The sequence below is a fragment of the Doryrhamphus excisus genome, chromosome 22 (genome assembly GCF_030265055.1).
Source record: "Doryrhamphus excisus isolate RoL2022-K1 chromosome 22, RoL_Dexc_1.0, whole genome shotgun sequence".
Lineage (NCBI taxonomy): Eukaryota > Metazoa > Chordata > Actinopteri > Syngnathiformes > Syngnathidae > Doryrhamphus > Doryrhamphus excisus.
Window position 1 is genome coordinate 9,265,802 of NC_080487.1, and position 26,733 is coordinate 9,292,534.

General features: G+C 43.7%; 1 protein-coding gene across 4 annotated transcripts in view; it reads right to left on the bottom strand.

The window, feature by feature from the left end:
* Positions 1 to 26,733, bottom strand: part of LOC131109813 (potassium voltage-gated channel subfamily C member 1-like) — a 57,025-nt gene that overhangs the window by 23,072 nt on the left and 7,220 nt on the right. For 3 of the 4 annotated variants that reach the window (XM_058062180.1, XM_058062183.1, XM_058062182.1), the window contains exons 2-4: positions 25,308 to 26,033; positions 3,788 to 4,769; positions 1,136 to 1,330 (exon numbers count right to left, since the gene is read on the bottom strand). In XM_058062180.1, the coding sequence (XP_057918163.1) occupies positions 1,136 to 1,330; positions 3,788 to 4,769; positions 25,308 to 25,928 (1,798 nt within the window). In that variant the 5' untranslated portion in view covers positions 25,929 to 26,033. Of the gene's footprint in view, positions 1 to 314; positions 444 to 1,135; positions 1,331 to 3,787; positions 4,770 to 25,307; positions 26,034 to 26,733 lie in introns of all 4 variants that reach the window. The other variant, XM_058062181.1, reaches the window with a different exon arrangement.

Here is a 26,733-nt window from a genome sequence, read left to right on the forward strand (position 1 = left end):
TGTATTAACATATTTGTGCACATAAGAGAGCAAACCATATGCAGCTTACAGCATTGGGCTTAGGTTAGGTTCTTTCATATGTTCATGTTTATATTCAACCTAACCTTAGCTCAAGAGCTTGCACACTTCAGGACACAGGGACGTCTCATGACGAGTGACTGTGTGTACATGTGTGTCTGACATTTGCATACAAGAGGTGCTGCTGCACTGTAATAGCATGCTACAGTATAGGATGGAGATGGAGTTGTATGGAAGTGTAGCTACTGCACCTACGGCCTTTTGCTTTATCTTGATTTCATTTTCTGCATTGTTACCTCTGGCCTATGGTTTGATCCAGGAGGAGGTGGAGTTTGCATTGAGGTCCTGCTGTAACAGAGACCCTTCCATCTTATACCAATCCTCAGTCAGAGGGGAGTCTGGGCTGGGTGCCAGGGCTGCTGCCTCTAGTTTGTTGTCAACAAGGGGGGTGTTGAAAAGTTTGAAGGGAGTGCGAGGGAGTGTTTGGGTGCAGGTTGGCGGTAGCAGTGATTGGTGGTGGTTTGATTGCGATGAGTCGTGGATGGGTGAAGGTGTTGGGTTGTCATGAGCACAAAGATGATGGTGGTTATTAAATGAAAAGGGGGAAGGGGGGGGCAGGGTATGGATGTGGCACAAAAGGGATGGGAATGAGTGTATGGGTTTATTTAAGGGGAATGAGGGGCAGGTTCGGGGGAAATTAAAAGGGGCGATAAGAAGGGTCGGGAGAGAAAGAGAGAGAAGTGACCAGAAGTAAATTAATGCATGGTCAACTGTCTGAGTCCAGAAGACAGAGAAAGACTGTTCATGAGCATGGATGGACACGCAACCAAACACACGGACATCATGGAAAGATGGACAACAGAAAGTCAAACAAGACAAATAAATCAATAAGGAGACGTAACGTTTGAGGCCAGACAGAATTAATCAAACCAAGCGCTGATGACACACATGGATGTAAAGAGGCGGGAACAAACATGAGCAGAGCACAAGAGCTGAAGTGTGCATGTGAGTCTACTTCCTCCATGTGTGCTCTCCTGTCTATAAGAGGCCATCCCTCCTAAATGTATGCATGTTGGACTCTTTACATAACATGTTTGTGTCCGTGTTTTTCCCCTACCTTTCCGCACATTCCCATCTGTGGCTCGGAATTCCCTGGTGTTAAGCAGGAAACAGGCGCGGTCCTGCTGGTAGCGTTCCCGGGTAGGACCCCGCCCGATGGGGCTCCTCTCGTCTGGGCTGAGCACCTGGTCGATGGTGGGGCAGTCTTCGTTGGCCAACGCAGCCGAAGCTGCATCGCCGTTCTGCTTGGAATCTGAGCAGGAAATTGCATCGTGGGTATCACATCACAGGCAATGTCAGCATTTTCATACAGCGGTTATTAGATAGCCACACTGTAATCAAACCCCTAATAATGACTCAAACTGTTTAAAGCAACATTACATAATAATATGCTCCATAAGCTCCAAAATCCGAGTGAGGCTATACAGTTGGCTTGTGATGAGATCACCCTACTTTATCAGTCAACAATATTCCTGGACCAGCCAGGACGCTAGCATCAGTGATCATGTTAGTATTCAGTCGGAGAGTGTCAATGACTGGCGTGAGTTGTGGCTGACAGCAGCTCCTGTGTGAGTGTTCACTGTGGCATTGAGTATTCCACTACACTGGACACTAGCTAGGAACAATATACTGAGACAATAGCCGCAAAGTATTCTGTTAATGTTAGCTTGAGATGCTATGGAATGTCTCATTTATGTCTAAGACGTCTTAAATTATATTATTATGTCTATATTGAGCAATACAAGCATAAGTAATGGTAATGGTTTAACATGCATCAGATTACAATTGAATGCATCACATAATCAGTTCACAGTTCCACATGTCCAAAAAGAGTAGGAAGAAGCAAAGCTTATTAAATCCTACCCCTCCATCTGGTACTTTTACAATCAGTAACTGTTACATTTGTTCACTTCCTGCTTTCTAAGTTTTTTTATATTTTTTTTATTTTTGATTGTTTTTATTTTTTATTTATTTATTATTATTTATTATTATAAGTGACTGTAGGAGTGTTGCTAAAAGTCTACAGGGCTCTAATAATCCATATTTAGAAGGTTTTGCAATTGCAAAAATACTCAATTTATCAATAAAAAAATCCTAGAATTCCGATTCTGCACCTTTTGTTAGTGTTTCCGTGGACTTCCTGCTTCCACGTTAAAGGTTTTATAAACTGTCATCTTAATTGGCTTTATTTTTAGCTAGCATATACAGGTACCGGGCTGTACGGCGGACGAGTGGTTAGCATGCAGGTTTCACAGCTAGGAGACCCGAGTAAAATTCTTCCCTCGGCCATCTCTGTGTGGAGTTTGCATGTTCTCCCCGTGCATGCGTGGGTTTTCTCCGGGTACTCCGGTTTCCTCCCACATTCCAAAAACATGCTAGGTTAATTGGCGACTCCAAATTGTCCATAGGTATGAATGTGAGTGTGAATGGTTGTTTGTCTATATGTGCCCTGTGATTGGCTGGCAACCAATCCAGGGTGTACCCCGCCTCTCGCCCGAAGACAGCTTTGATAGGCTCCAGCACCTATCACTGTACAATGAATGTACAGGTACCTTGAACATTTCCAGCTGTGGTTGACTGTTAGCTGTGGTGTAACGATGGTTACATAAGAGCAGCTTCATGCTGGTGCGAAAAGCATTCAATTTATTTATGATCCGATTAGTTGACTACCCCAAAAAAAAAATAATTGGTGATTAGTCGGCTATCAAAATAATGGCTTGTGGCTGCCCTAGTTTATATTTGTCTGAAATTTTACCAGACAACAGCGAGTAGAGCCATCTTGACATTCCATCCAGTATTCCATCTGTAGTCCTGAACTTTGATGAAGTGGAAGAAAACTAAGCAGACAAAATGTCGTAAAAACACTGATGGAGCCAATATTTCCCAGCTCCCTCATGACCCCCATGATGCATTAAAGGTGCATTATCACTACATGTCACCGACGCATCAAAGAGCCAACAAAGAGCCCAATTACCTCCCTTCCTGATTTTACTGATGACGGCGCTTGGAAAATATGTGAAGTCAGCGCAATTTGAGAGGCATTAAGCTGTTTTAATAGATAATTGAGTTCAGTTTCCGTCCCTCCCTGCCCCCCACCCACGTAGTGCTTGTTCCTGGCTGGCAGATGGGTGCCTGAAGGCAACCTTGGACCTAGCAGTTGATAATAAATTACACATGAGTTCTGATCAGTGTGAAGATTTCTCCAGTGTGGGTCCAACACAATCATTCATTCATTCATTCATTTTCTACCGCTTTTCTTCACGAGGGTCGCGGGGGTGCTGGAGCCTATCCCAGCTTTCTTCAGGCGTGAGGCGGGGTACACCCTGGACTGGTGGTCAGCCAATCACAGGGCACATATAGACAAACAACCATTCACACTCACATTCATACCTATGGACAATTTGGAGTCGCCAATTAACCTAGCATGTTTTTGGAATGTGGGAGGAAACCGGAGTTCCCGGAGAAAACCCACGCATGCACGGGGAGAACATACAAACTCCACACAGAAATGGCCGAGGGTGGAATTGAACTGGAGTCTCTTAGCTGTGAGGTCTGCGCGCTAACCACTAGACCGCCGTGCCGCCCCAACACAATCAGCTATGCAATATTACTTTATATCTTCTATTCTGTGACATTTTAACTCCACCACCACTTCACATCATGTTAGTCCATCATTTGTTCCAGAAGCAGAAAAAAAGAAACATCTCACCTCTGTTGATCTCTATAATTTCTTCCTGGGCGAGAGGACAGTCACCCCCAATGCCTCCAGAACCCATCACTCCACCTAGGACATTCCCCAAGAGCCTTTGCGGCGAAGCAGTAGCCATGGCCAGGGCGTCTGGCTTGCAGTAGTTGGGAGACCCCGGTTGGGGTGCTCTGGGAATGTGTTTGTTCTTCTTTTTGGGAAGCTTTTGTTTGGCCATGGCCAGAGAGTAGTACATGCCGAAGTTGTTGACGATGACAGGAACGGGCATAGCGATGGTCAGCACACCAGCCAAGGCACACAGAGCGCCCACCAACATCCCCGACCACGTCTCCGGGTACATGTCTCCGTAGCCCAGGGTGGTCATGGTGACCACGGCCCACCAGAAGCCGATGGGGATATTCTTGAAATTGGTGTGGGCGCTCGCCGTCGGGTCATCTGGGTCGGCTCCGATTCTCTCTGCGTAGTAGATCATGGTGGCGAAGATGAGGACACCGAGGGCTAAGAAGATGATGAGCAGGAGGAATTCATTGGTGCTAGCGCGAAGGGTGTGGCCGAGGACACGCAGGCCCACAAAGTGGCGGGTCAGCTTGAAGATTCGGAGAATGCGAACGAAACGCACGACCCGCAGGAACCCCAGGACGTCCTTGGCAGCTTTGGAGGACAGACCACTCAAGCCCACCTCCAGGTAGAAGGGCAGGATGGCCACAAAGTCGATGATGTTGAGGGTGCTTTTGAAGAACTCGAACTTGTCGGGGCAGAAGATGACTCGCAGCAGAACCTCGATGGTGAACCAGATGACGCACACGCCCTCCACGTACGTCAGCCAGCTGTCGGTTACCACCTCGTAGACTATCTCCTCGCGCGTCACGTTGCCCACCGTGACATTCTCTGTCTTGTTGAGGATGGTGTTGAAGGCCTCATGCGTCTCCATGCAGAAAGTGGAGATGGAGATGAGGATGAAGAATAGGGAACCAAACGCCACATACTGCAAACAAAAGGAGAGGACACCACAGCAAAGAGTTAGTTTGCTTATGAAACACACAATATGCTCACACAACATTCACTGTAACTTTGGGGTGTTCATTCCAATCGCCAGAAAATTCGGTGCCCACATTTATGGTACTGACGAGCACCTGTGTGGAAAATTTGAGCTAAGTTGGTTGAAGCAACGAATTTCCCAGAAGTCATTAGCCACGTTTACATGAGTTTTTCTCTTTCCGAATGACCTTTCCGAAAGCAATGGTATACATGGAAAGGAATATTCCAATGGCGTGTCTCCATGCGCCGCTATAATCAACCAGAATAGTCAATGGGGCATGCCCAGTAAAGCGTAAACACCAACATCACGTGATACCGACTTCCTCCAGTTTTTCTTTCACTTGTTGGAATAACTCCGTATTGCCAGTTTTTCCTTCGTCCAGTCTTGAAATTTAGTTTGAATCAAAAACAAACTTTCCTTAGCAGTCCAGTGACGATTGCTCGTCTCCATTTTTTTAAATCGAAGAACATCTCGAGCTGTGTGTTACGTCATATCTCAGCATTCGCTGAAAGAACGCACCCGGGAACAGGAAAAGATAAAGTTCAATCTTGCTAATATTTTATAATTAAGCTCGGCACATGTTTTATATAGATATGTATTTTCTTTTTTAATAAAACTGGACTTGTGAATGGCGTATAGAAGGGTTTAGATTCTGTTCCACAGATGGCGCTAATGCACACCAAAGCTGCTTGCCAACCGCCAATAAACAACAGAAGAAGAAAAACACCACGAAGAAGAACGCAGTCTGACAACTTTCCGTTTGAGCGGATACAAGATACCTCAATCGGATTGGGGAAAGGAATATTCCACCCCTGGGAATCCCATTATATATTCATTTGGATTGGCACTTTTCTTTCGGAATGAGGTGTATACAAAGGTTACATTCTTTCCGTTTGAGCAAATAACACGAATGGAATTGGAATATTTGGGTCCATGTAAATGTGGCTAGTGAGCGTTTGTCTAATGATTATGGAATGACCATAACACATGCCACATTTACAGTCATGTGACACAATGAGGTCCCCTGATTTGTTAGGATACGGTATGGGGGTTGTTTTCAGTCGCGAGGGATGTCTCACTCTCCCACACTGTGAAAAACGCCAGTTATATAAACCCTTTATATTACATACCCACAGGATACTAGTCTCAGTTACTTCATATAGGAGTATAATGCATTAAACATAAGCACGGTGCCCAAAAAAGTGGCTCAGGTGAAAGGGATGTGAGTCAGAGAGACAAACGTATCCAAGAGATAAGTCCATTTTCGGGACTTTAATTTAATTAGATCGCAGCTGGTGTGTGAGTTTTGAAGTCCGGGTGGAGTTCTTGAAAGCGGATAAGTAGGGAAAAAAGGTGAAACAATCAGGATCCTGTGGAAAGGAGAAACCTTCATTCAAGAGAACGGCTTTGAGGTAACTGTTAAAAGAGAACCTTTAGAACAGAAATGTTAAACAACCCCGCCCCTTAGTAGTATTGTTGACATGCTTCCTTTTCCAGACATGTATACCGTATTTTCCGGACTATAAGTCGCACATTTTTTCATAGGTTGGCTCTTCCTGCTACTTACGTATACTCCAGAACGACTTATAAATGAAAATACTGTTAATGTTACATAAACACTGGACACCTTTTCTGTTCATGTTTACTTTGTCTACAGAGAACATACTAACTCCTTATATCTAATATCTTAACTTAAACTTGCTTCAAACAGCTAAAATAATGCATAAGGCTAAAAATAACCAATTAGCTAAAAATGTCATCCAATACTTCTCTACAAGAGAGGAGAAATATGATCTCAGGGAAGAAGTACATTTGAAACACTTCTATGCTAGGACTACGTTAAAAAGCCATAGCATTTCAGTATGTGGAATCAAACTATGGAATGGATTGAGTAAGACCCTCAAACAATGCACAACGATGAGCCAATTCAAGAAACAATACAAGCAGTTGATGTTTGCTAAATACAAGGATGAAGAGTCTTGAACCAGTCATGATGTGCTATATATATATATCACTATATTGACACTTACTATGGTACCCATTATGTCATTGGATGCTCATATCACCTCGTACTTCGGTACATGACTAAAAAATTAAAAAATTAAAAATTAAAAAAAATTTAAATTTAAAAAATTTTAAAAATTAAAAAAAAATTAAATATGTAAAAACATTAAAGTTTAAAAAATAAAATAAAAAAAATTAAAAAAATTTTAATTAATAAAATAAAAAATATATATATTAGGAAAGCAGGAAGTGAACAAATGTAATAGTTACTGATTGTAAAAGTACCAGATGGAGGGGTAGGATTTAATAAGCTTTGCTTCTTCCTACTCCTTTTGGACATGTGGAACTGTGAACTGATTATGGGATGCATTCAATTGTAATCTGATGCATGTTCAAATGAAATAAAACCACTACCATTTTTAGTGTAGCTGAATAACCATTGTGTTAGCATATCTTACATCTATTCAGCCTGTTCTCTATTCTTTTATTGTTAGAACTTGCCTTCCAAGAGGACGTAATGTCTGTTTTGGTTAAAAGTAGTTAATAAAATACCCGCAAAAAATGCAACTTATTGTCACGCCCTGTGTGGGTTCCTGTGTGACATTTTGTCTATGTTCCCTGTCTGGGCTTTGGTTTTCTTATTTTGTATTGGACTTCCTGTTTTGCCTCCTCTGCCTTCGTTGCCATTGCCACCCACACCTGTCCCTAATTTGTCCTCTCTATTTAGTTCAGGTGTGTGCTTCTCCCTTTGTGGGATCATTATCATTTGTCCTTCTGCTACCTGAGTTGCCTTTTTCCTGCTGCCGCATTTATTGCAAAAATAAATATTTTTACCTGCATTCGGTCCTGCTCTCTGCATCCTGGGGTCGCACCGCAACACAGACATGCCGAACCGTGACACTTATATTCCAGTGCGACTTATGTATGTTTTTTCTACTTAATTATGCATTTTTGGCATTGTGCGACTTATACGCGGAGCGACTTATAGTCCAGAAAATAGGGTACTTTTCCCATTACTCATAAGAGCAATTTTGCAGGCTTTTACCCAGGCAATTGTCAATGAATCAATTCCACCGTGTGTGTTTGTGTGCGTATGTGTTGTTACTGCACAATCTTTCCTTGGTGCAGTCCAGTTCCAGAAGGGCCGCAGTGTATATTTATAGATGCAGTATACTTTGTGCTTCATCAAATAAATAATAAAACACAGACATGGCCTGAAGAGCAAAAGAGAAAGGTAATTCATACTTGAATGGAGCCCATATATATAAGAAGCCCTGAGTTGAGTGCCTTTAGTGTATTGTGCGTGCCGTTGTGTATTTTTGACATTGTGCACTTATGTAATATCCAGAGTAAACTTCCTTAACAGAGGCGGCCTTGTGGCTAGCTCATTGAAAAGCCTATACGTATATTTATAGAAGGCATTTAGCCAAAAAGAGGTGGCCCTGCAGCAGTGAGTCCAGTAAACATGGCCTGCAGGTGTAAATGGATGTGTCCATTCAAGAAGCAATAAAAGGCTTTAGTTCAAGTACGCCATATTATTCGACTTTTCTACCCCCAAAGAGTTGTGCTTCCGCTTCCCGCTCCATGTCTCTCCTGTACCTCTTTTCTCCGCTGCTATGTCTGACCTACTTTCTCCGATTGCTGCAGTGCTCTCCCCCTCTATCGCCCAAACACACACACGGCTTCTCAATCACCCTCCTCCTACCGTCCCCCCCCACCCCACCATGCCGGTGTGTCTCAGGGAAGCAGGATAGCACCAGCGGGACCCGCTCATTACGCTTCCTCATTGGCTGGGAACCAGAAATGTTTCACACGTACAAATGAGGGCAAGCAGGAAGAAAAAAAACGAGCATTGCCCTGAAGTGCTATGCTGCTTTTTGCTGATGTTATTCCATATGATGAAATGTGTGATGTAATGGATGCAGCCATAGATAATCATGGCAGGGAATCACACTTAAAGTTATTCTTGTACTAGAGCTTAACTTTCTACTACATTCTGGAGTAGTTATTGTATGAGATCATAAATAAGACTGACCAATGACTGAACAAACATTGGTAAGTAAACCTAATTGGAATAAATAAACCGAATTGGAATATTTGGGTCCATGTATACGTGGCGACTGAACAATCCCCTACCGACCTAAACAAGTTGAAATGGCTGGTTGTTTATAGAAAACAACTTTAAAAAAAAGAAATGCAACTGAGGTTTCATCACTTCAGTATTTGCGTGTATTTTCTTGGTTTCACTTGGTGATTAAGTCCCTCCTTTCTGCACCATGTGACCATACAGTCATTGGTCTGATTCTTAGTCACTAGCCACGTTTACATGGACCCAAATATTCCAATATTTGCTCAAACGGAAAGAATGTAACCTTTGTATACACCTCATTCCGAAAGAAAAGTGCCAATCCGAATGAATATATAATGGGATTCCCAGGGGTGGAATATTCCTTTCCCCAATCCGATTGAGGTATCTTGTACCCGCTCAAACGGAAAGTTGTCAGACTGCGTTCGTTTTTCTTCTTCTGTTGTTTATTGGCGGTTGGCAAGCAGCTTTGGTGTGCATTAGCGCCATCTGTGGAACAGAATCTAAACCCTTCTATACGCCATTCACAAGTCCAGTTTTATTAAAAAAGAAAATACATATCTATATAAAACATGTGCCGAGCTTAATTATAAAATATTAGCAAGATTGAACTTTATCTTTTCCTGTTCCCGGGTGCGTTCTTTCAGCGAATGCTGAGATATGACGTAACACGCAGCTCCAGACGTTCTTCGATTAAAAGAAATGAAGGCGAGCAATCGGCACTGGACTGCTAAGGAAAGTTTGTTTTTGATTCAAACTAAATTTCAAGACTGGACGAAGGAAAAACTGGCAATACGGAGTTATTCCAACAAGTGAAAGAAAAACTGGAGGAAGTCGGTATCACGTGATGTTGGTGTTTACGCTTTACTGGGCATGCCCCATTGACTGTTCTGGTTGATTATAGCGCCGCATGTAGACACAGGATTAGAATATTCCTTTCCATGTATACCATTGCTTTCGGAAAGGTCATTCGGAAAGAGAAAAACTCCTCATGTAAACGTGCCTATTGTTCATGCACTCATTGGTCAGTCTTATGTTCAAACTTTGATAACACATCACACTGCAAGTTGAGCACTGACTGCATCATGCGCACACACTCCACCAACAGAGCCACAAAAATGCTATTAATATACCGTAAAAAAAGAAAAAAAGCTTTTTCAAGTAACCCCCAAAATAAATCTCCTTTCTGCTAATTACAGAGCATTACTTTTTTTGTACACATTCCCACTAAACTCTCATCAGACCAAAAGAGTGGCAAACCTCCATGAAAAACACACACAAAGAGAATGTAGTGGCAAAGCTACAGTCACCTCTTCTACAGCATGTAGGCTACACAGGTGGAGGCACAGGAGGGGGTGGACAGGTGGGAGGGAGACATGACGACGCTCCAGTGAAGAAGCATGAAGGAGAAAGTTGACGGGACAAAATGTGGGATAAAAATATAAGCGCTACAAGAAAGAAATGCCAAAAGGGGTTTTTGAAAGCACAAAGATTGGCGAAACGTAAATAGGTGATGAAATCAACATATCAGAGTCAGAATGTCACGTTTAGGTTTATACTAAACAGAAAAAGACACAAACAAAACACCAACAGTGTTCTATTTACATAACTGATTTGTATATTAACCAAACTACCGCCATATTATTATTGTAGCAGCTAACAAAAACTATTTTTAACTCGTGGACTAACACAACACATTGCTAACCGCTAGTCTCAGCGTCATTCACAGACGGAAGAGTGGATACCGAGCTCTCAATTTCGCTACAAATATTCAACAAGATGCTTGTTTGCCGTCATCATTTTTCTTGTGCTGGAAAACACAGCCATCCCAAGGAGAGCGGACATTGTAAGTGTTGTTGGCCATATTTGCTATTTTCAAAGCAAAACCGTGATGGCATTAACAGGGACCTATCATGTATTGAGTTGTGGTCTCCTATAGAGCAGCTACACACAATAACCCGCACAGAAAACATTTTAGTTTTTCCAGTATCTGCACCTATTCCTGCTGTATTTCCTTGGGAATCATGCTTCCCGCCGAAATGGTCGGTATTAATTTATTCCACCCACGGCCTGCCTCTGGGCATGCCCACTACGCTGTGATTGCTCACACGGCCAAAGTGTTTAACTGTTAAACTGTTAACCACATAAGGAAGTCCGCCCCTCTGTGACATCACAAAGGGGCAGTTTTGCAACGCCTTTTCAAACCGAGCATTTTGAGCCATCCCAAACTTCCCAAACCCTCGTGAGGATAAGCGGTAGACAATGAATGAATGAATAATTTATGCGTAATGTGAATGAAGTCAGGAACTCCAATCACTTGTGCCTGATGATGGTCTCGTTAGGAATTGTAAACAAATGTGGCTTTCCTAGCAAGAAAAACAAAGCAGCAGCGCTTGGGAGAGGGCAGAGAGCTTATCTGCTTCCAGTCACGCCCATATAAGGAAATCTGCCCCTATGTGACATCACAAAGGAACAGTTTTACCACGCCTTTGGAAACTGAGCGTTTTCAGCTATCTTAAACTTCTTTCAGGGTTCACTTCCATATGCGGAAACCTCATTATCTGAAACTTTGGCATGGTTTAACACGAGAATACAACATTCTAACTACATTTATAGGTCAGAAAAATGGAAAAAGCATAATAGGTTCCCTTTAACATAGCAAACAAAAACAGTGTATACACTGATTACTGTGCTTTCTCATTAAAGAGTACAGCAGGTGAATGTCCATCCTTTTATACTTGTGTACATGCACAGCACGGGTGTTTGGGCCCTGCAGAACTCACATGGCGAGCGTCCACAAGTGATCTGCACGAGACAAACACGCGTTTGGCACGTGCACCGGCCTGATCTCATATAGCGAGCGGTCCGCTGTACGAGTGCCGCATTGAGGCGAAGGCGGGAAAAAAGAAAGAGGTGGAGGAAGATGATCTGTCACTTCATACTTATTTATCTCCTCTGGCGCTTCTCTTCCATGCATCTCATCCCCTGCAACATGAGTGTGTGTGTGTGTGTGTGTCGCTCTGAATATATACGATCCGGTGGTGCAGTGTCATATGGGCATGAAGCCTAATGCGTTAAATTTCCAACAGTAAAGCCGACGTGTGTGACACCTGCAGCCCACATGACCTTCAAGGCCCAATGGAGTCTCCCTCGCTCTCTAGACTCTCAAATTAGATTCCGAGAGATCATCAACATAAATTTAAAAGGTTGAGAGCGAGCGAGAGAGAGAAGAGCGGGAGGAAGGAAGTTGAGGAAGACAATGGTGTGCTTCTCGCCAATCCCATGCGACAGAGGACGGCGAGAGGGGACAACAAAGGGAGGAGGTAGCAGGGGCGTGTTGGAGGGAAGGTGGGCGTGTATGCAATATAACCACATGGAGACGGCTTATATTTGTACATGGCGGTGCGCCGTGCGCTTCCTTTAACGGGACCCTTGTGGCGCCGTGTTTACTGCGGCACCATCCAGAAGAGCTTTATCATTACAGTATTACACACAGCAGCACCCCCTTACCTCCCTCCCCACACCCTGCACTGCCTGCTGCTCTCGGTCGCCATGGCAACCACTGCGTTATAGCCTCTGCTTTCAGACACCAAGGACAGGACTGAACCAAATAGTGCTCCGACGCACAGCCGGAATATCATGATGACCTGCTAGTCAAACGTCTTAAAAAGGCTTGATCAATAAAGCTTTGTGTTTTTAAACGCTTGAGCTGCGTCCGCGTGATGTTTTTGCGAGAGCTCAGCGCGCTCGCTGCAGACTCAGCACAAACTCGACGACACTGACGGATGATCTGAAGAAGGAGGCATGAAAAATGAATATTTAAATGACGTGTAATGGAAACCACGCTCGTCCTCATGAGGAGGAGGACGAGGACAAGCTGATGCGGGGCGAACGGCTGGTGTCCATCACCTCCCAATGTAGCCACTTATCTTGCAGCATGAGTGTAACCTTGGCGGGGCAAGAGGGGGGGTTTACTGGAATAGCCTTCCCTTGCATCATTATCATCATCATCATCATCGCCATCATTGGCAGCTGCTGTATCCCAGTTACACAGCAGTAGCAGGTTCATGTGAAACGGGGAGCAGATGCAGTCAGAGTCAAGGAAGGAAGCGTAAAAAAAACAAAAGTAAGACATGTTTTTCCACTTTTACACCTCAATGACCCCCAATTGTCAGGCTTCTTTATGTTAGTATTGGAAAAGTTTCATGAACTTAGAAAGTTTATCAAATGCATCTATTGGAACCACAACAACTGCAGGCTAAACGTGTGGCATGCTGCATTCAGGACTACTGGGATATATCCGACTTAGAGCACACACGGTGCATTTGGAAGGTTTCTTTATGCTGGGAAAGTTGATCCAAAGCATCTACAACAATACTGTAAACCAAATGCTGCAAGACTACTGGGAAACATCCCACGTACGACACGTTCTATTCAAACGTAAACACAAAACATGGCTGACAGCTATACTTGTAGCTATACATCCATTTTATATATTGTTTATCCTCATTAGGGTCGCTGAGGTATGCCGGACCCTATCCCAGCTGACTTCCGTAGGGAGGCGGGGTACAACGTGGACTGGTTGCCAGCCAATCGCAGGGCAAAGCATTCACACTCACATTCATACCCATGGAGTCGCCAATTCGACGTTTTTCAACCTATCTATGGTAATGGTAATGGTAATATTTCATTTGAACATGCATCAGATTACAATTGAATGCATCCCATAATCAGTTCACAGTTCCACATGTCCAAAAGGAGTACGAAGAAGCAAAGCTTATTAAATCCTACCCCTCCATCTGGTACTTTTACAATCAGTAACTGTTACATTTGTTCACTTCCTGCTTTCCTAATATAGTTAAAGTTTTTTTGTTTGTTTGTTTTTTTATTTTATTTTTTGCCACGTACCGAAATACGAGGTGATATGACCATACAAGTTTTTTTATTTTTATTTTTATTTTTATTTTTATTTTTATTTTTATTTTTATTTTTATTTTTATTTTTATTTTTATTTTTATTTTTATTTTTATTTTTATTTTTATTTTTATTTTTATTTTTATTTTTATTTTTATTTTTATTTTTATTTTTATTTTGATATATAAATAGCACATAATGACTGGTTTAAGACTCTTCATCCTTGTATTTAGCAAACATCAACTGCTTGTATTGTTTCTTGAATTGGCTCATCGTTGTGCATTGTTTGAGGGTCTTACTCAATCCATTCCATAGTTTGATTCCACATACTGAAATGCTATGGCTTTTTAACGTAGTCCTAGCATAGAAGTGTTTCAAATGTACTTCTTCCCTGAGATCATATTTCTCCTCTCTTGTAGAGAAGTATTGGATGACATTTTTAGCTAATTGGTTATTTTTAGCCTTATGCATTATTTTAGCTGTTTGAAGATGAACTATATCAGCAAGTTGAAGTATTTGTGATTTTAGAAATAAGGAGTTAGTATGTTCTCTGTAGGCGGCATTATGAATTATCCTTACTAGCCTTTTTTGCAGTACATTTACAAATCTTAATCAAACTTTACAGGCATGTGATTGGCAGTTCCCAAAAGGTGCAGCACGTGTTTTTTTTTTGTTTTTGTAGCGCCTGTGTGAGAAATTTCAAGCGGGTAATAGCGGTGCCTTATTTCGGTACCCCTTTATTGCTGTTTTTGACGACTCAAGGAGGCGACAGCACCCTAGCCTGGCTTTGACGAGTCAAAATCATGCATCCCGGTTATGCTGCAAGTACATACGCAGGGGAAGTGTTGGCGTTTAAACCGGAATTGAGGAGCTATAATTAGCTAATCCTTGCATTTTGTACCGCATATGTATTCCTTCTCAGGCGTTGAAAGGTGGTTGCTCTTGGAAGAGATCCTGCTCCATTAACATCACAACACAGACTTCAGTTTCAGAGATTCCCTGAATGACTCAACTCGTTGAGATGCTACGGTTGAATCGGTGAGCTCTCTCCCACACACACACACACACACACACACACACACACACACACACACATGAACAAGTCTATAACGTCACAGTCTTATCAGCGCTGCAGTGTTCACACCCCCTCCCGCTCTCTCTTCCTCCGTTGCATTTGCACTGCAGTGCTGTCAAACATTAGCGGAGACAAACAAATAGTAACAAGTGAGCTGCATGTGTCCTCTCTCATCTGTTTTGTATTCAGAACATATGACTGCAGCATATTATGTGCGTTTGTCCTTGCCACGCAGCCCCCCCCCCACCTCTTTCTACGCCAATCTCTCTTTCCCCCCCTTTTTTTCTGCGCTCCACTGCTCTGCACCCTATTTCCTGTCCGAGACACACAAGGAGAGTTTGGTTATGACACCTCTACACAAATTTGTCTGTGTCCTGTAATCCGCCTGACTGCTCGCTACTACATGCAGGAATGCATGGTTGTAGACACCCACTATGTATCCCACCGGATAGCCGATCTTTGATTGTTTAGATATGCTAGGGGTCACCGACATGGTGCCCGCTGGCAAGACCGCATTAGGTACTTTTCATTCAGGTTTTCAGGTTAATAATGTGAAAAGACGAGAAAGAAATCATTCTGAAATCCACAATAGCCACGATTTTCCTCTTTCCGAATGGAATCTTGCCGAATAACGTACCAGAAAACAGTGTATACATTCATTCATTCGGGGTGCTGGAGCCTATCCCAGCTGTCTTCAGGCGAGAGGCGGGGTACACCCTGGACTGGTGGCCAGCCAAGCACAGGGCACATATAGACAAACAACCATTCACACTCACATTCATACCTATGGACAATTTGGAGTCGCCAATTAACCTAGCATGTTTTTGGAATGTGGGAGGAAACCGGAGTACCCGGAGAAAACCCACGCATGCACGGGGAGAACATGCAAACTCCACACAGAGATGGCCGAGGGTGGAATTGAACCCTAGTCTCCTAGCTGTGAGGTCTGCACGCTAACCACTCGCTGTGACGCCCCAGTGTATACATGGAAAGGAATATTCCAATCTCCTGTCTACATGTACCACTATAATCAAACGGAATAGTCAATGGGGCATGCGCAGTAAAACGTAAACAACATCACGTGATTCATCAAAGATGGCGGACGAGAGTGTGATTACTACGGTTGTTGGGACAGTTGCTATGCTTTTTTCCACAGTTGTGAGTTTTTCGGCCGTCCAGTCTTGCAATTACGTTCAGTTCTTTTAAAGTTTGAATCAAAAACGAACTTTCCGCTGTAGTCCAGTGATGACTGCTCGACGCCATTTTCAAAGCTTGGGAGACGTCTGCGTTTCTTTCCGATTGAGCGGGTACAAGATACCTCAATCGGATTGGGGAAAGGAATATTCCACCCCTGGGAATCCCATTATATATTCATTCGGATTGGCACTTTTCTTTCGGAATGAGGTGTATACAAAGGTTACATTCTTTCCGTTTGAAAGAATTGGAATATTTGGGTCCATGTAAACGTGGCTATTGTGAGCTGTGGAAACCAGCATTTGTTGATGTTCTGGTAAAACAAACAAAGATGTGATATCCAATATGCATTATCGACAAGGCATATTACCAGGAAGCGGTGAGACCTCCGGCTTCCTGTCTGTGTCCGTCCGAGCTCCACATGCCTTTGCTGACTGAGCACTTAATAACATGCAAAGTCAGGTAGCTAAGATTGACTTTGCTGGTGTATACAACAAGTGGTGAGTCACTGGTGTGTTCAGGCCACCACTTGGACAGGAGGGACCGTCACAAAGCAGCAGATGGCCGCACAGGAACCGACCCGGTGACGTCTTCCAATAGCTGTTTCATAAGGACTACACAGAGCTCCAGCCTGACTGTTGCCATTTATTTTTGTCGATTTGGCACAATTTGGTAAGAAAAATGACCCATTCTCAATTAGATGTTTCAATGTAATGAATTCATATTATTTTAGTGCTTTACATTGATATTTTCTTATGAAAATGTGAGGATTTTAGACCAAAACTGCTTTAATCCATCAGGAAAATGTTTCCTAATTGAAGACACCGGCAACAACTTTAGGTATGACGTCCAATATGACACATTTATGCAGTAGATCTCCACTTTCCACTGGGGTTACAAACTAATAACAAGTAATTAATACCCCCATAAAAATACTCCCATAGAAATATCCTTGCCACGCACACCAGCCATGTTGTTTGGTCTGGAGACAGTGCCACTGAAAAAAAGACAGGAAGCAGAACTGGAAGTAGCAGAGATGAGGATGCTGAGGTTCTCACTGGGAGTGACCATGATGGATAGGATCAGGACAAGTACATCAGAGGCACATTACATGTTATAGGCCTTGGAGATGAAGACACAGAGGCCAGACTGAGATGGTTGGGTGTCCAGAGGAGACATAGTGAATATATTGGTAGAAGGATGCTGCGTTTAGAGCTGCCAGGTAGTAATATTCAATGAATGTACCATTGCATCACACTGTTTCTAATATTTTGCCCATGTCCATGTTTGCTAATTACCGGTAAGTAAGCCAATATTTCTGTAACTAGTCTTACCACGCCGTCTTATTGTATTTGAGAACGAAAAACATAACAATTTTATTTGGTAAATACTAAACATTGCTTATGACGGTACTTGTAAGGACACACAATATGACCTGGGACTCGACTCATGACCTTAAAGACTTAAAACAACAGCACTGTAAGATCCATCCACAATAATAAACATATTGATACGTTAATGCATCCTTAAATAGCGAGTCCATGGCGTATACATTGCATGGATGACTAGGAGGAAGTTGGACAAAATGAGAGTTTGTATTTGTATAAACGGGCCTGCATGAGGGCGCTCCTCAGGGGTCACACAGGGGAGGCGTGTCGAACACTGTGATTTATCTGCGCGCCGTAAATGCGAGCGCTCAGCAGAATGCTTTATGGTCCGCTCCACTTACAGAGTATGGGCCCGTGTGTAAAGGTGAGTGTACTGAGAGGGATTTATGTCCACTCAGGTGTTTGAAAGGGTCAAAAGTGAGACGCATTTTGTAATGGAAGTGGATAAATGAGTGTTTGTACCATGGGAAGTCCTTTAGTTACACCATGGCCTGGTCATTCCTCATGAATATTGAATAAAGTCAACTTTGCTTGGCATTAGTCTTGTAGTTAATGCACGTCCTTTCCAGTGGGATTTTCCCGACTGCATTCTGGAAGCCATAGCCAGGTCCAAAGCACACCGGAGGTTTTACTACACGGCCCTATACTAACTGACTGGGGGCTGATGCAGCAATTAACCAGCAAGGCTAAACGAATGTCAACAAGGAGAAGAAGAGAAAAGCAAATAAAGGGCAGGATTTTTAGAGATGACTTAATAAAGTCACGGTGGCACAGTGGTTGAGTGGTTAGCGCGCGGACCTCACAGCTATGAGCCCAGGGTTCAATTCCACCCTCGGCCATCTCTGTGTGGAGTTTGCATGTTCTCCCCGTGCATGCGTGGGTTTTCTCCGGGTACTCCGGTTTCCTCCCACATTCCAAAAACATGCTAGGTTAATTGGCGACTCCAAATTGTCCATAGGTATGAATGTGAGTGTGAATGGTTGTTTGTCTATATGTGCCCTGTGATTGGCTGGCCACCAGTCCAGGGTGTACCCCGCCTCTCACCCGAGACAGCTGGGATAGGCTCCACCACCCTCATGCAACCCACGTGAGGATAAGCGGTAGAAAATGAATGAATGAATGAATGAATGTAAAATTTACAAGGACTGCATGGTGGACATGTGGTTAGCGCGCAGGCCACACAGCTTGTAGACCCTAGTTTGATTCCACCCTTGGGCATCTCTGTGTGGAGTTTGCATGTTCTCCCCGTGCATGCGTGGGTTTTCTCCGGGTACTCCGGTTTCCTCCCACATTCCAAAAACATGCTAGGTTAATTGGCGACTCCAAATTGTCCATAGGTATGAATGTGAGTGTGAATGGTTGTTTGTCTATATTGCCCTGTGCTCTGTGATTGGCTGGCCACCAGTCCAGGGTGTACCCAGCCTCTCGCCCAAAGACAGCTGGGATAGGCTCCAGCATCCCCCGCAACCCATGTGAGCATAAACGGTAGAAAATGAATGAATGAATGAAATAAAGTCAAGTCATTAAATGCTAAAATCAATAATGACCACCCATCAAAGAGGAGAAAAGGAGCTTCTTGAGTCAAATCAAGCGGCAGGCTCAAGTTTCAGCTTAGCAACCGTACTCCCCCTGGAACCTAAAGACTTTGGTTTCGCTGCCAAGAGCTTGAGCTCACTTCAAGAAGAATGAGGAGGAATTAAGTCTTTTCGGATCATAAAAGCTGGGTGGCGACTTGTTTACCTGCAGTGCGATGGCAGCACCGTACGCTCATCCGGCAATAAAGGTGCGCATCGCTCATACAGTACACTCTAAACTTGAATAAGTTAACAGAACTCAAAAAAAGTGAGGCAATCAGTTGCCACATTTGAGTATATCAGAGCTTTAATATTTGGAGTTGATATTAGATATACTTTTTTAATTTTGGGGTGAAAAGAGAAATAGCTTTCTTTTTTGCATTCTCTTTGCCATGCATTCTCCATTCTCGTATAATTTTTGTTCTCATTTCAACTCTTTCCATAGGAAGAAGGCGTGCATGTGTAACCTACACAGTAAAAATCTATCTGATGCAATGGATTTATTCTTAGTTTATTCTTGGTTTGATTTATTTATGTTTAATAGATTAACTTTAACTTTTTTTATAAGTAACTACGGATTCTTTTAAGTAGGTTACACAAATCTGCAAAAAGTTCATATTAATCAAAAATTACAAGTTAAATAAACAGAAAAGACAGATAATGCAAGTGGCAATCAACATTTATAAGTAGAACTTTGAAGAAAATTTGAAGTTAACTATTCATTCATTCATTTTCTACCGCTTATCCTCACGAGGGTCGCGGGGGTGCTGGAGCCTATCCTGGAGCTGTCTTCGGGCGAGAGGCGGGGTACACCCTGGACTGGTCGGCAGCCAGCCAATCACAGGGCACATATAGACAAACAACCATTCACACTCACATTCATACCTATGGACAATTTGGAGTCGCCAATTAACCTAGCATGTTTTTGGAATGTGGGAGGAAACCGGAGTACCCGGAGAAAACCCACGCATGCACGGGGAGAACATGCAAACTCCACACAGAGAACCCTGGTCTCCTAGCTGTGAGGTCTGCGCGTTAACCACTGGACCGCCGTGCAGCCCTTAAGTTAACTATACTTATACCAATTAATTATTTTGAGCAATCGAATTTCCAGTGTCTTAAGTTGTATGTAAACTTTGTAATCTTTTTTAATTTAATCTTACTTAATATAGCCATAGTTCAATTTAATAAAAACATATTAGTTAAAAGTAGTCAAAATGGAACAACATGTTAAATGAACTCAACATAATTAAGTCATTAGAACTTTTTTAAGAACTTTGAGTATGCATAACTTGATTTATTTAAGTACTTTGAACATTCGGGTTTACAGTGTACTTAAACTACATGAGTGGTATAAACACAACTACAGTATGTTCAATTTGAAGAGGGTCACAACTTTTGATTTGATCCACAATGGCGCCCGTAATAAACTAAACGGAAAGACTCCAAGTAATCCACGCTATGCGTGCTCACGAATACACGCACAAGCCATATAATTAACGCAATCGCTTCCCCTGCCAGTTAAGTTGCAGTAATACAGCATTGTATAATAATCAAGCCATGGCATGTGTAATTAGGCCAAAGCCCGGACGCGTGCAGAGCAGTGCGAGTGCACGTGTCCATCCAGTCTATGTATTTCCCTGACGCAGCTGGAAACAAACTCATCTCTCTCCGGGGTCATCTTCCATTCCCCTTGTTCACCTGTCAATGCATCTTATTTTGGGTTCTGTCCACTACGGTGTTTTTCTAACAGGCGACAGCATGTCCCAGCCGGGGGTCGAATTTGTGTTTATAGCAGCACTGTGCTCTCCAACAACACAACTGAAGCTATGTGACCTTCAGGGACGGGATCCAGTGTTGCTCCTCTAAAGTTAGCAGGGATAAAATCCACTATGCTATTATCAACTAGCAAGTTTTAGATCCTCTTTTAACCTCAGAAGGTCAAATAAAAACATTGTTTTGGTCAATATGACTTTTGTTTTCCATAGTTTTCACAGGGCGGGGTAATGTACCTTGCAGTTTTTCGGTTGACATTCAAATATTACCCGTAAGTAAAATTTCTCCCTTGAGGGGTCGCTACAGCAAGACCTCCACGTGATGATTTGGCTTAGTTTTTAGGCTGGATGCCCCGGAATTAAACCCTCTGCCAGGAAAGAGAGAACTCTGTATCCTTACACCATCATGGATGCCGTGTTCTTTTCCAGGAAAGGCAAAAGCACGTACCATGACACCATCCGCAAGACCAAAATAAATATGTAATACTCTGAAAAGGGAGTACAAAACAAAATGTGAGAAACAGGTGCTACAATGGAGTCCGTTTAAGTCGACCTCCCTCCCATTGGCTAACTCACGGCATCATGAGTAGTTGTTGACGCAACCAAAAATAGCCATCGCTTTCACATCGACTTGGGACTTTGGCCACAGACTTCAAGAGAATGGGCTATTTTTTAACCTCTAAGTTTGTTGACAAAGGTTTCCTGCATTTGTGCTCAATGTTCATGTTTGGTCATGTGACCAAGCTTTGGAAGTAAGTGGCGGTCCACCCGTCTTTGTTTTTACACATTTTCACATGACCACAAATCTCATTCATTCATTCATTTTCTACCGCTTATCCTCATGAGGGTCATGGGGGTGCTGGAGCCTATCCCAGCTGTCTTGGGGCGAGAGGCGGGGTACACCCTGGACTGGTGGCCAGCCAATCACAGGGCACATATAGACAAACAACCATTCACACTCACATTCATACCTATGGACAATTTGGAGTGGCCAATTAACCTAACATGTTTTTGGAATGTGGGAGGAAACCGGAGTACCCGGAGAAAACCCACGCATGCACGGGGAGAGCATGCAAACTCCACACAGAGATGGCCGAGGATGGAATCGAACCCTGGTCTCCTAGCTGTGAGGTCTGATGATGAAAGTTGTGTACCTAAACAGCCAGATGTTTCATGGAAATGACCTCCTTGGGTCTGAAATTGTATGTTGATTTCAACTTAAGCGTGTACTTCTCAGTACTAAAGACCTCCAGTGGGTCAGGACTCAAAAATATTTTTTCTTTCAATTCCTTAGCAATCTTTTATTATTATGAAACATGATGATTGTAGCTACTTTCTTACTTTTAAAGGTACATAACAACAAAGAATGTTTTTTTTTTTGCGTTTTTGACAAGAAAAACACATTTTCTGTGAGAAATATACCAGTAAAAATAACTAAAGACACTGTAATAGGCCACCATACTTCCCTGGCATATCATTTATGCACGGTGGTCGTGTGGTTAGCGTGCAGACCTCACAGCTAGGGGACCCGAGTTCAATTCCACCCTCGGCTATCTCTGTGTGAAGTTTGCATGTTCTCCCCGTGCATGCGTGGGTTTTCTCCGGGTACTCCGGTTTCCTCCCACATTCCAAAAACATGCTAGGTTAATTGGCGACTCCAAATTGTCCATAGGTATGAATGTGAGTGTGAATGGTTGTTTGTCTATATGTGCCCTGTGATTGGCTGGCCACCAGTCCAGGGTGTACCCCGCCTCTCGCCCAAAGAGAAGACAGCTGGGATAGGCTCCAGCACCCCCTGCGAGGATAATCGGTAGAAAATGAATGAATGAATGAATAATTTATGCGTAATATGAATCAGGAAGTCATGAACTCCAATCACTTGTGCCTGATGATGGTGTCGTTAGGAATTGTAGACAAATGTGTCTTTCCTAGCAAGAAAAACAAAGGAGCAGCACTTGGGAGAGGGCAGAGAGCTTATCTGCTTCCAGTCACGCCCATATAAGGAAGTCTGCCTCCTCTGTGACATCACAAAGGAACAGATTTACCACGCCTTTTTAAACTGAGCATTTTGAGCCATCTTAAACTTCTTCAAACCACATTAACTGAAACTTTGGCATGGTTTACCACGAGAATATAACATTCTAACTACATTTAGAGGTCACAAATGTGGAAAAAGCAACTTCATTTTACATACTAACAGTGAATTGAAGTCAATAAATAGAGTTTTGGCAAATTTGACTAAATGTATGTTCTTCAGCACTAATAACACAGATGCTTAGTGTCGCCACCCCTCATTTTTGTGTATGTGGCCCATGGTGGTAAAAGCTGGAAACATGGACCCCTGGTCTAAGCAAAAGCTGTCTCCGCTTGAAAGAACCAACAACAGGAGCGGATGAACTTATTTTAGACTCTTGACGTAATAAGATTGACGCTTTTCAACCAGGACCGAAGAACAAGCATCATCATCCTCGCCTCAGTTTAGCACCTTAAATGTACGCTGCTGATTCGATGATGAACCAAATCTCGTCTTCACTTCATCAATACTGAATCCTTACTTATTCAATTAGTATTTCTTGCCATTGAAAACAGCGCCATAGAAAGCAGACAGGGGGGCGGGGGGGTCTAATGTATGGAAAGCAGGCGTGGATCAATAAAGGCATCAGATGCAAATCACGTGGTAATACAGCCCATTAAGGACAAAACATGTTGAAGTTCTACCAAATAAAAGCAGCTGTTGACTGGAAGTTGATTCTAATAGGTGAGCTTCTTTAAAAATAAATAAAAAATAAATAAAAAAAGAGGATAATCAATGAAATATCAATCAATATGCTTCCAGGCTGGAAGATTGGATGGCTGGAGCCTGCAAAGATAATCGAAGATGCAAAGACGAGGATGCCCCCCTGCGCCCTGCAGCCCTATCACGCATGTCACATCCTCCGTCGTTTAGCGCCAGGCCCCCCTCTCACATGCATGCCCCCCCCCCCACTTTGACTGCATTTTCCCACCATTTCTCTCTCACCCCTTCTCCATTTCCACCACCAGCAGCAGCAGCAGCACCCGTTATACCTCTTTTCTCTTTCTCCACTGCTCACCCCCTCCTCTCTCTGGTGTCTACTGCAGCAGAAAAGAAGCCAGCATAGACACCACAGCACTAGCATGTAATGTGTGTGTGTGTGTGTTACTACGGTAAATAAACCAGCAAGAAAATGCCAAAAATGAAGAGAAGCTTTGAATATTAATATATATATATATATGTGTGTGTGTGTGTGTGTGTGTGTGTGTGTCGCATTCAGGCTCAAATGAAGACATTGATTCGTTTGATTCATTACATCACAGCCTTTCAATCATCCCTTCCTGTCTCCTTTTATTTCCTCTCTCATCTGTCCCTTTGTATATTTCTCCCCCTCTTCTCTCCATCTCCTCTCCTCACATCATTTACATCCCTCAGGACCAAAAAAAAAAGGGTTCTGCCATGTCGAATAGGGATGGGGGGGGCAAGCGATCCGAGTCATGAAACAGGAGGTAAGAGGGTGCCTTTGCCCCAAAGGTAGCAACTACACCTGCACTGCACTCTGTTTAACCCCCTCCCTCACGCCAACTTGGGCGCCATATTCCAGCTAACCGTTACAGCTACACAACATGTTTTTTTGTCTTTAAGATGGTGCAGATGTTCTAACACCTTTTAACAATTGCATGGGATGCTCCCACTGGGGCTGAGTATGGCCCACTGTGTATGGCCCAGGTTGTCCACTCCTGCTGTGGAACATCACAGCCCAGGTAATGAGTGAAGAAGCTTACAATAAATCAATCATGGACTTAGAGTGACAAGCTGGCGTATTTATTAGATGCCTTGATCCGCATTAACTGTCCATCATAGCCTGGAACTTCACCTTCTCAGGTGGATCCTAATGTGTGTAATTTGTGTTATTTTACATGCAGAAGTGCACCGATTAGGATTTGAGTGTACAAAAAAGTGCCACATTAAAATCTGCATGGAGAGTGTGCATAGACAATACATGCTGCAGTTGTCCTCATTTAGAACTCAGACAGCGTTCATCCATACACTAAAAAGGCGCAATTCGGACAGCAAACCCGTGCGTAAAAATTCATAGAGCCCGCGCGTAAAAGGCATGTAGCGTTCAAGTCGGATGAGGAGGAGAGCTGTCAAAAATAAGTAGCAGCACCAAGGGCAAACGCGCGGAAAGACAGCAGCCTCTTTAGTGAAAAAAATAATCAAACCATGTGCCATAAAGCAATAAGAATGGCTTAGAATGGACCCAGGAAGTTAGCATATACTGTATAGTAGCTGCTGTTTCCATATTTGTATGAATTATTCAACGTCTGAGTATATCCCGCAATGTAGTACATATGCTATACAGTCAGGCATGGCGCACGTAGCAACAGTGAAAGGGGGGTTGGGGGGGTGCTAATGTTCAAAAGTTGCTCAAAAGTTATTAAGACGTGCAAAACTCACCCGAGCGTATTTGGATGAATAGGGGTCCTCGAAGAGCGCCCAGATTTTAGGCTGCCAGGTTTTCCACCAGCCCGCCCTCCTGGCGTCCTCCTGCATGCAGAGTCTTTTCAGGTCCCCGTCCGCGCCCCCCAGAGCCGGGTCGTCATCCGGCGCGTCCGGCTCGGGCGTCTCGAAGCTGTCCAGCGCTTCCTCGGCGTCCCGATGCTGGCGGTAGTTCATCCAGCAGCACGCCTCCACGTCCGTCTCATCGATGCCCCAAAAGGCGAGCTCCTCCTCGAACAAGGGACCGCACACGTCGTTGGGACAGTGCAGCTTCCCTGTGCGGTAGTAGTTGAGGATGAACGAGAAGACGGACGGGTGGCGGTCGAAGAAGAACTCGTCCAATTTGGGGTCGTAGTCGAAGTTGCTGAAGGCGTCCGGCTCGGTGAGCCACGACAGGCGGGTGCCCGGCAACGTCTTCAAGGTGCTCCGGTACGTCTCATGGCGCACCCCGCCGCAGTTTATCACGATTTTCTCGCTTTCCGACGGACAAGTCATGTCTGCGCTGTAACATGCTTTGTTGGACGACTTGTTCCCACCCTTGCGCCCTTTGAAAGAGGATACACACACCGAACTGAGCATAGAGGACCGGAGGGGGGGGAGGGGGAGGAGGAGGAGGAGGGAGGAGGAGGGAGAAGATGAGAGAAACCGGAGGGAGGAGGAGGAGGATGAGGAGGGAGGAGGAGTCTGCGGGAGAAAAGAGAGAGGAGATTTTAGCGGAATGTGGATTATTAATGATGCTAATCATGGCAAGAGTGCTGCAAAATAAGGATGCAAAAGGTCACGGAAATGACCTTGGGAGATGCTTTTATGATCAATCAGAAGAATCGGGCCTTACTTCCACACTCATTTTAGGACAAGTCATTTCATTATACCCCGCCCGTCCTAGTTATGTCTCCCCCTTTTCCTTCACTCGCCCTGCAATCTCCAAATTGATCTCGTTCATGTCATTCAAATCCTTTCCCAAATTAGGCCTGCATGGGTATTCCATGTGAGAGGCTGAGAGTGCGGAGAACAAGGAAAGAAGGAGGGAAAGAGTCCATGCATGTATGTATGTATGTATGCACACCCCCCCCCCCCCCCCCCCCCATCTTTTTGCTCCTGATCCTGAACACATCGGTGACGTAAAGTGGTGCAGCACCATGCATGTGTGTGTGCTGATTGTCCCCCAAGAGCGGTGCGTTCGTGTTAATGTTGGCTACACACACACACACACATTAGATCCATGCTGCATGCACAATTATGTCACTTTCTGCCATGCTGGAAGGGGAGGACGCCGCCAATCACATTTTGACTCTTTAAAAAGGTGCTCTAAGCAGCAGACTGGGATGCCTGAATTCAAACGTATCGTGTTTGGAGTTTGTCGTCAGCTGATGATAGCGATTTG